Genomic DNA, 11201 nt, shown 5'->3' on the forward strand with positions numbered 1-11201 from the left:
AAGCATCTGTAACAAGGGAGCTGGGGCTGGTATCAACTCTAATTCTTAGTGAAGGATCAACCACTTTTCAGTCTGCACATCAGTTTACTGATATTTTAGACTCGCTAACCTTTCTACACCTCACGTTACATGCTTCTCATTTTGCATATACAGTCATGCTTGCTTCCACTGCTAAAAAGCAATCAGATTTCCACATTATAAAGTAACACACCGGCAGCCATCACCATACATCATATGTTTTGCTAGGATGCAAATCTAACCTTCCACTCTCAGGCTGACTGACATGACCCTGTAACACAAAATGGGTCCCTTCCTATATTCTTAACAGATGCTTATCCAGTCAGGGTGGGCATGAAGTCCCTGGATTTGCTTCTGTACTATTGCAGATGAGAGTATATATATAATTATGTAGCATATCTATATCTTTAAGATATGTATAGATTTATGAAGATATATATAGAGCTATTATAGTATCGATTAAGGCAACATCTGGGTGCCTTAAGAACCACAAAAAAGTCATTTCTGGGCATGCTGGAGGGAAGTTTACATCTGTGCATTCCCACTACCTCTGGCTTCCAGCACTGAGCATGCACTTGTTCAGGAAGCTTACAAGGCTGACGCAAATGTAAAGCTCCCTGTAACTGCTTCTGGCATAGCACATCTGGTCCAGATTTCAATTTGCTAGTCTGTGCATCTTTCAACAAAAGCTTTGGAGAAAGACCAGAGTGAAATAATTCACTGTTTCACCTGTATCTAAATGCAGAATTGTAATTTGCCTTCATAGTGCTGCACAACTAGTTATTAGATAACATCCTAATCGCTGTTTTATGAATAGACAGAAACAGTTCTTCAGCCATTATTTCTCACATTGAAGTAACTATTTATAACAGCTGCAGAGATGTCTGCTATTTCATCTCCCTAAGAGATTTTCAATATGAATTTCCAATACAATCTAAGCAGACCACTAATAATAAAATCTTATTTAATTGTGGCATCAGCTAACTAATTTTTTAAAATTATTTTTCTTAATTGTCTAGCTTTTTACCATGAGTTCTGTTAATCTGCTTCCAGGTCTTCATTTGGCTTCAGCAGTAATTCACCCTTTCCAAAAATGCAATGCTGGAACGCACATGAGAACATAATATATCCCCCCCCAAAAAGTTTAAATATATGCAAAAACAAAAAAAATTGAATATTTTTTAATCAAAATGTCTTTAGTTAAGTGTTTACAGTTTACTGCCAATCAGACTTATAACTGTTTCAAACAAGACTGCAATCACTTCATGGCAGCGTGTCACAGGAATGGATTAGGAGACACATCTTGGCACAAATAAAGTGTCATTTAATATACCAAGCCATCACAAGCGGCAGAGGCAAACAGCTCAGCAAGCTGCAATCACTTGTTAATGATAAATTAGTGGCAGAGGCAAGACAGTAGTCAAGGTCTCTGGAGCCTCACTTTTTGCCCTTGATCACTTTCTCCATCCTGCATATGTAAATTTTGGCCCTGGCCATGCAGTATTTCTTTCCAGTGAACAAACAACATTTGGTTCACTTTGGACAACAAACTTTCTTATACTTAATCAACCAGTTTATTAGAGCATGAAAGAAAATTGGTCTTGACTTAGTTCCTGTACTGCTAGAATTAACAAGCTGGCTGATGCCAACACTAAACTTGGAAGTGCTAATGGTAATTAAAATCTATTTTCAAATACATCTGACAGNAAAAAAAAAAAAAAGTGCTACTTTCTTCAGGAAGATGTCAGCTGTGGAAAAGATATAATTATCAATGAATTATTAATTCTCTGTGATATAGCACTCGTTCCCTTTTAGTCAGTTTATGGCTATATGTGTCCTCTAAACTGTTTGGTTATGGGAAACTTGAAGCTAGAATTTACAAGTATTGCTATTTTTAGTTAACCTGTCACATATATGTAAGAGAGAGATAGGGTAGAATAGTGCTAATATTGAAGCTGACACAAATTATCAGTAGCTTAATTATCATTTAACAAAAGCCCAGGTAGCCCAGTCAGTCAATTTTCACTTAAGTGCATTTGGGTAAAATACTTTATATTAACAAACACCTAGCTCAAATGGGATGGTGTTCCAAAAGGTAATCCTAATTATTCAACATATTCACACTATACAAGGTGGAAAATGGGGGAAGGATAATCATACTTTGTTTTCCACTTCATTTTGTAAGCCTGCTTTGTGGCTGATTCAATCTATTGTATCAGTGGGAGGGACATGGGATAGATTAAAAAAATGTTGACTGTCAGATCACTGGGGGATTTGAATTAATGTTCTTTTGCACAGAGTGGAAGCATATGGGCCACAGAGTGCAGCTCTCCTTGGAAAATTACTGTCAAAATAGTACCATCTTTATTAACACAGCTGCTGACTTGTGAAGCAGAAATCAGATTTTAGTTGACTTAACCTTCAAAAGCAGTTTCAGAGTAACTGCTTACTAATAATCTCTGGCTACACCAACAATATTGTCTATTAATAGCTTATGTAAGTCACATCGGTACAATTCCACAAGTGCTGCCGTAGGTTGTAACACCCTACAGACCCCCTTATGATAATGTGAAGGGAGCAAAGTCATATTCATGCAGCCTGACAATTGCTGTCAAGATCCCATTTTCCTCCTGTAAAATGGGAAAGCACATTTGATCAAATGCCCTTCATATAAATAATGGGGGTTTCACAGTATGGGCTTACTGCTCAATTTGCCTGCATTTCAGTTGATTTCCAAGGCTGAAGTTCTGTCTTTATATATAATCAGATACAGACATTTCCTTTAGGTGCTTCTTCCATGAATGTTCTAGCTTGCTTCCCCATCAATTTCCATGGGAAGATAGGGAAGGATCTCTTACGTGTAATTTCTTTATGTGCAAGCTATGAAATTTATCTGAAGAGAACGTTAAAGTCCTAAAGTTAAGCTCTAAGAATAAAAGGCTGAAGATAAAGCTTTATCTACACATTAAGATCCTGATATGCAATCTTGTTTCTGCAGAAGCCCATACCTGTCTCAGCAGGTACCAGAAAGGAGAGTCATGAAGAATTTTCCTCAAAGTACTATTGACTTAAAGCATCAAAATTGACAAATTTTGATCTTCTTTGTATTTACCAGACTGATGAAAAAGAGACATACCAGGTGTTAAAAATGCATGCCACAATTGCGTGGATTTATTGCATCAATTTATTAATGTCTTTACAGAATGTAATAGAAAAACTCAAACAACAAAACAACGGTACTGCTTCAGTAAGAGAATTTTTCCTTTCTGATACTTTTACTAATACAAAACGTAGGTCTCTGACCTCATTCATCATGCATAAAGACTGAAGTAAGTCTCCTACACGACTCTGACTAGGGTAGATTGTTATAATGAAGAACATTGGGATACTGTTTGAATGTGCACCTTTAAATATATAATTAGTTGGTTCTTTAATGTGTCTGTCGCTCTCAAGATCCCTGCAGCATATGCTTTTACTTTCCATATACATAAAAATTTATGTAATTCAAGTTTTAGAGTCAGATTCTGAATTCTAAATAGAAGAAATGTCTAAGAAACCTCTTCTATAGAGGCTAGCTCTGAAAAATCATGTTATTCAAAGGTGTCTTGACTGGAACTTTTCTTTTGGCTTCTGTATGTGCAGGTAAATGATTAGGTTTGTGAGTATGGTGCACATAAACACACTCTTAAACCAGAAGGTTGCACGAGTGGTTGGGTTTCAGTCTGAGATAAGGATTTGTCCTAAATTCAGGGTAATCCTATTTCATAATGCTGCTATCAGTAGAACATGCATTCTGCAGCTGTCTTTGGCAAACATATGAAGAATATACTTTTTAGGTTCCCTGTGTTCACTGTGTATTTCTGCAGCCCTTTAAAAATACATCTCATTCTTCTTGGATGAAAAACGGCAACCATTTGCTCATAATTTACTGTCTTTTAACATTTGCTTTCTCTATAAAACCTTGGGAGAAGTGTTGGGAGTTTCCTCTTGCTGTTAAATATAAAAGCTTCACAGTGCCTTTGAAAATGATAACTGATGAGCTCAGCATGTAATTGCTGCCTTTACTATTTCAGGAATCAATACAATAGAAGTAACACACACACAGGGCAGTTACTTAATAAGGACAAAGTACATTGTGTCATAGATAGTAATTTAGCCTGCTCACACTAAAACTTAATGAAATATTTAATATTATATTTTTACTTGCCCTGTTATTTGAGTAATTGTATTTATACATTTAAAATCAAATAACTGCTAAATGCTGAGGCTGTGCCTGAAGTCACCTGTGCATCCAGTCGTGAGCCTTTGGACTATAGGCTACACTGTAAAAAGAAAAGCAAAAATGTTACTTTTGATTCTTCTTTTCACTTCCACTTCTTTCACTCCCTCAAAGTACACTTTGTACTTTGCACTTCAGAGCTGGTTTCAATGCATTGTGAAAAACTTGTGCAAATGAGATACATTTCACTGGGAACTTCAACCTTCTTTTTTTTTTTTTTTAAAAAGTCAGCATTACAGTTTGGCAACCCGTGGTAGGGAATCAATACTAGCATTCAGACACTTCAGTTCCTGATAACCAGAAGATAAATGGACATAAAATTATTAAGCAAAAGCAGCATCATCAAAAGCAATAAATATTCCATAGGAAACGAATTTGGTAAATTTTAAGAGAATTTAATCACCAAGACTTGTTCCAGGATTTTTTTTTTTTTTAAATTTTTTTTTTTTTTTTTTTTTTTTTTTTGGTACTTGACTACACTTATTTTGATTTAATGCTTTTTTCCAATGAGTAAAGTTATTTAATTCCATTTAACTATCTAAACTATCAAATACCTCTTCTTATTTGTCCCTTTCAGTTTATTCTCTTATCCAGCTTTTTTGAGTCACTTGAATTATTTCTAAATCCCAAAAATTTTTTGGTAATTTAGAAAACAACTGTAAAAAGAGGGACTCATCCTGGGTTATTAAAATGATGACTGTAAATCTAGGTTTGTATAAAAGCCTTTTTATAACTTGTTTATGCATGGCTTTCTCAAATCACTGCTGCAGGGCAGGTACTGACCTGCAAAGGGAAGGTTCCCTTCAATTCCCGTTGCTGCAGAATTTGCCTTCTGAAGGCCTCAGAATGATTTGGCTTATAATGCATCAAGAATGTATTTGTCATAGGGAAAAGTACTTCTTGCCTAAAAACCATTACAATTCAGTCAGGAACACATTGACTTAAGATGCCGTCTTTTGTAGTTAGAAATGCCTTTTGGCTTGCATTTTTTTTTGTTGACAACAGGAGGGGAAAAATAGGGGTGTAGAAAGGTCTGGAAACAGCATAAGCAGGTCTGATAAAGAGAAACAAAACATTGCTTTGGGGGAGGAAAACCTGCTTTTTGCAACAGAAAAATGTGTACCAGGCAACAGAAGAACAGTTGCAAAAGAAAATGAGCTATTCCCTTCACATCAGAATGGGGTGAACGGAGCTATCACCACAAGGTTTTCACTAACTAAAAGCTGAGGATAGAACTAAAAGCTGAGGCAAATATGAATATTCTTGTATTTGGCATATGCCTATTTAAATTAGATTTTGTTAAAAATTACATTGCCAGTTTCCACCTTTGTCAAGTGCTGCATACACCAGACCTCCTGTGGGATGCTCTTGAGGGTATTGACTCTGAAATGGCTCTGAACTCTCACTACCACCTGACACTTAATTCCATATCTTGTGTCTCATCTGGGAGTAAATGTGTTTTGACAGGTTGTAGAGCTTCCTGTTTCAAAACTTTCCTTTTCTTCTGACAACTGCTCCAATTCCTCAACTCCTTTCACTTTTTCATTTATTTTTTAGTAGTAGAGATACTGAACTACTGAGAAACTCATGTCTAATTACTGTTTTGGTATAAGCCCTACTGCTTTTGGGACACAGGTGCCATTCTGGCTGTACTTTGACTCTTAGCATTTTCCACTATTAACATCCACAGTAACTGTTAATGAACCACAGTTTAAGGCAGTGGTCTCTTTTCTAGATCATGGCAAAAAGAAACAAATATTTTTGTTTAATATGTCTCTGTGATCCATGACAGGTATATGGAAAAATCTTCCTCCATGGCAAGGGGAATAAATCTATTCAAAAATTCAAACAGTACTGAAAATGCAAAAATAAGTGAAAGGGTGGTATATCTGAATTCTAAAATAAAAGTCTCAAAGAGTTAATAACTTGTATGAAATAACCATTGTTTACTACTTCTCCAAATAAAGACCAGGTACAGGCCACAAACGCTGCATAGCTAAAACGTAACTGTGAAAACAAAAGAAAAAATAAATTCCAGTGTACATATTCAGTGATTGCCTTATATTCATTCATTATTAGCCCTTGTAAAACACCTCGCTGACTTAGTGGAATGTACAAAACTGTCAAACTCCAATATTCCTTTATAATTTATTGTCTTATTCTAGAAGAGGCCACAGTCCTCAACAAGCAAACTAATATTGAGAGTAAGAATAAGGGTGCCAGGGCTGCTCCATGAGAGAGTATGAGCAGGAACTGAGGGTGATTCCAGCACAGGCCATACTGTCACAGACCAAGCACAGTCACACTGTCTTTGGAGATGGCAGGTGAAAACAAGTCAGGGGAGATGGGTTAACAGAGTCCACTCACAGTCCCAGACACGGTAAAATGATGAACTGGTCCTGGATACTTCCACGGAGTCCAGTCAGCAGCAGCAGGACACAGGGCTTGGACACAGTGCTGGAGAGAAGGTTGCAACAGTTTCAAGATCCTCAGGGGAGACAGGTACACCGGCAGACACCGCTCAGGGCAGGACTGGGACTGCTCAGGGCAACTGAGGCCAATCAGTGCCCTCACCGCCCTGAAATATACCGTTTACATACAATGTATTTTAGTAACTGGCACATACATTTAGTTAAACGAAGTGCTGGTGGTATGTAATGACTTGTCAAGGACAGAAGGGCTGTTTCGGGATTTTGTTTTGTTTATTACCATTGTTTGAGTTTTTTTGTAACTTGTGCTACCTTTTGATAATGTGAAATAATCTGAACAATTATGAGGCTATTTATAAAAAGGAAAACCAAGCCTGCCAACCATATAAATAAAAAAGTGTTATATCCTTTGAACTCCAGAAAGTATGCAGGAGCAAGCCACAGGCCTTGTCCAAAAAACCATAGCAAGAGAAGCAACACACCACGACGCCAGGACATCTTAATACTAGGCATTACGAGGGGCAAAAGGCAGAGATACCAGACAAAATACTGGGATGTGCATACTTTGTTAAAACTGACAAAAATAGCGGTGTGTAGGAAACAGCAGAAGGCAAGGTCTCTGTAGAATGCTATGGACACAACCAGGAGCAAAAGCAGCTGGGGCAGGAAAGCTGCAAGCCCAAGGGCAAAACTCCATTTGCTCTCTGCTGTCAAGTACAACATGTAGAAATAGGGAGAGAAGTTATGACGGATATCCCTCCTGGTCACGTGGTAAAGGTAGGCATGCTCCAAAAACTCCCAGCCATAGAGGTGATAAAACGCAAGTGTCAAGGCAGCCAGCACTGATCCGGCAACCGTCCCAAAAAGCAGCACATCCCAGTTCAGCGTCTTTACAAACAGCCGCCAGATGTGCACCACAAACTTGGACCTTGCCTTTCTGTCACCCCCCGCATCCACCGCCCCGTCCCCGCTCCGCAGGTGGAGCGCGATGGGCAGCGCGTAGGTGAGGGGGTAGATTTTCATGTGCACGGCCAAGCCGTAGCACACCGCGGCCTTGCCCACGCTGCCCGCCTCCACCCAGTACAGCGTGGCGAGCACCAGCAGCGCCACCAGCGCCTCGGCGTTGCCCCGGGTGGACACGGCCATGGGCAGCGGGTTGAGGAGCCAGGCGGCGGCGCAGCACCCGCAGGCGCGCCCGGCCGCGGCCCCTCGGCGCCGCAGGGCCCGGTAGGCGACGGCGGCGGCCGCCAGGTCCCCCGCCACGAAGAGCAGCTTCCCGAAAGGCTCGGCGAGGAACACGTTGGGCGTCAGGAGCCAGGCGAGGAGCGGCGTGTAGCGGTAGGTGGCCCGCCCGTAGGGCGAGCGCCCCTCGCTCACCAGCCGCGCCGCGTCCGTGAACACCCGGTAGTCGACGTCGGTGTAGCGCACTCGCATGGCGCGGTCCTGCTGCAGCCCGAACAGCACCAGCGCCAGCCTCGCCAGCAGCCCCGCGGCCAGCGCCGCGCCAGCCCCCGCCATGCCTGCCCCGCGGGAGGGGGCGGGATGCGCGGACACCGCGCGGACCTCCCGCGATCCCGGGGCGCGGAGAGACCCCAGCTCAGAGCGCCTTCCGCCCGCCCGCCCACGCGTGGGGGAGAGAGGCGGCCCCGCGCCTGCGCCGTGCGCGGGCCGAAGCTGTGCCCGGGCCGGGGCGAGTCCCGCTCCGAGTGGCGCGGGGGTGGCCCGGCAGGGCCACGGGGGGTTCGCGGCCTCTGGTGGGGGCTGAGGCCCCGGGCACCCTGCGGCTCCCGGGCAGGGGGGCTGTGTGGTGCTGTGGCACGGCGGCGGTGCCCTGCTGTGGGCTGAGAGCCCGGCAAGGGGTGGGTACTGCTGCCTCCGCTGCCCCCTCACGCACCCGGGGCTGGGGAGCAATAAGTGGTTAAGTGTGCAATAAGTGGTTAAGTAAGAAGGAGAAGGAAAAAAAAAAAAAGAATTACATCCGTTGTTTGCCTTCTGCAAATGGCTGTGTTTTGGCCACACGTGTGAGCTCTTTCTGGGGCGCTTAGGTGAGCTTCCTTCCACGGCGGGTTTCTCGTTTAATTAGATCAGAAACAGTAACGTGAACACCAGAGCTTCTAAAGTCATTTACAACAGAAGGGATTAATTCCACACTATTGTGAGGGGCTATTTTGTATGTTCTTCAAATAGTTTTCCTGTCTGGATGTGTGCTATCTCACATTCTAATTGCGGCTGACTGAATAGCATGTGTTCATAACTTACCATTACTGTGGGTTTCATATTGGAACTAAATAGGGATTTTTTAAAAGACTCTTTATTAATAAAAAATATGCGTTTACTTGTAGTAATTTGCTACTGCATTTTTTTCACTCGGTGGTTTCATTTGGGAACATTTTGGAAGCTGCAGCATTGCTGGCTGTCATCGCTTACGGGAAAAAAATCTGCTTTTTCTTGGTTCTGGGGACACTCATAAGAGAAATGGGAACGGATTTTTTGCACTTGGCAGAAAAGTCTTGGAGGGTGTCCTAACTGGTAGGATATTCAGAGGGCAAAAGATATTTCTGTTTGCGTGCACAAAGCTATTCACTTTTATCTGTTCAGACTGTTTTACTGTGTATGATAGTACAATGGGGTATAGTCAAGGTATCTACTAGGAGAACCATAGTAATTAACTAACCTGGAGAATGAGTTTTGCCTCTGACCGATAGTTGCATATTTTATACTAAACTGGACATCTTCAGTAGGAAAGCTCAAGAGAATTCTCCATTAAGTTACCTTATAATATCGTTAAGTCCTAAAACGGATAGTTACAGTATTTTTGGGATATATATATATTTGTAAGGGTGGCTGTTGCTTCTTTGTAAATAAATGCTTACTCACTACTGCTGTTCTACTCTAGAACGGGAAAGATTGGTAACATAATTTTATTTTCATCTTTTATGTATCTTGTACTACAATGGCGGGGATACTTTTTAAATAGGTTACATCATGATATCTGTTGTTGTGCCTAAGATTTTTCTCTGAAAATGCTAGGAGATACTGAATAAAATCACAGGGACTGAAAACAGTTGATATTCCATGGCCAACAATATTTTTTGATGGAGAATGCAGGCAATGCAGGGAGAGACTGCCAGGAGAGGCAGAGGCCTGATCAAACCACAACAGATACTGAATAAAATCACAGGGACTGGAAACAGTTGATATTCCATGGAACAAGTCTAAGCAAAAGGATGTATGTAGATACTCATAAATTTTTTGTTTAGGGGTGGTCACTGTGCACAAAGAACTTGTTCTTGCCATCCTGCCTACTTTCTTCCAGGATTGTTTGCGGTTCTTCAATTGCCTCTTTGGATGGAATATATTTTATTATTTCAGCTCCTTTGAGAAAACTGTTTATGGTCAGATCAGAATGCATTAAAGTTTGTTTGCTGAAGTGTCTAAGTTTAATAATGGTGAAATAATACTAGTTTAATAAATAAACTTAGGAGTCTGCTGGTGTCTCATGGTTCTTTTGTCTGTTTCTGACAGTCTGCTTGAGACAAACCTTTTATCTGAAGTTAACAGAAGTTTTTAAGCTGTTAGTAGCGACTAACATCTGGAATCTAAGGAGAAATAAGTAGGTAATTTAATTCTGAAGGGTTGTGAAGTTAATAAAACAGCAAATCTACCTTAGCTATTGTTGCATATGCTGTATATGGCATTGATTTTCTTTATCAATAATTTAACATCTTCAAAGTAAGCTTGAAGTGCTTCAGAAAATTAAGGTTTGGCTCAAAAATGCATTTGGCTTCAGATTTGATACCAGCTTGCTTAATCTGATTTGTCGTGTACTGTAGACTTTAATGCAGGAAGGAGGCCAGTCTTATTAAAGTTATAAATCTGTTGTTCCTGTAAAAAGATGCTTTTATTTTATATGACCCACCAGGAGCCACTTTTAGAAAATGCTGGGAGATAAAACTAATAGAACTTCTGGGACTGAAGCTGATTTATTCTGGTGCACACTAAGATACAAACAGTATGAAGAAAAGTGTGGAGTCAGACATAACTATGCATAAAATATTAACTAAATAGGAATGCATATATGCATGTATATGCACATGTGTATGAAGGTTTTTTTGCCCATTATTTACCAGGCATTTTGTTTACATGGTCTCAAAGATGGTTCCAACTTACAAACTGTGCTTGTCTTGCATCCTTGTGACAGGGGATTATACGTCTCATCTCAAATATTAACTTCTCAAATATTGACCTCATCACTCTCTTCAACTACCTGAAGGGAGGTTATAGCCAGGTGGGGGTTGGTCTCTTCTCCCAGGCAACCGACAACAGGACAAGGGGACATGGGCTCAAGCTCTGCCAGGGGAGGTTTAGGTTAGATGTTAGGAAGAAATTCTTTACAGAGAGGGTAATCAAGCATTGGAACAGCCTACCCAGAGAGGTGGTGGATTCACCATCCCTGGAGGTTTTTAAGCAGAGAT

The 11201-nt window shown here is 40.9% G+C and overlaps 1 protein-coding gene across 1 annotated transcript; it reads right to left on the minus strand.

Moving 5' to 3' along the window:
• Positions 1–6225: 6225 nt before the first annotated feature.
• Positions 6226–8288, minus strand: PIGM (phosphatidylinositol glycan anchor biosynthesis class M). Its single transcript, XM_027908491.1, has one exon. The coding sequence runs from the start codon at positions 8242–8244 to the stop codon at positions 7003–7005; it is 1242 nt and encodes a 413-aa protein (XP_027764292.1). The 5' UTR covers positions 8245–8288; the 3' UTR covers positions 6226–7002.
• Positions 8289–11201: the final 2913 nt, after the last annotated feature.

The sequence above is a fragment of the Empidonax traillii genome, unplaced genomic scaffold, assembly GCF_003031625.1.
Source record: "Empidonax traillii isolate 1590-97213 ecotype Southwest subspecies unplaced genomic scaffold, ASM303162v1 scaffold1725:size67913, whole genome shotgun sequence".
Taxonomy (NCBI): Eukaryota; Metazoa; Chordata; class Aves; order Passeriformes; family Tyrannidae; genus Empidonax; species Empidonax traillii.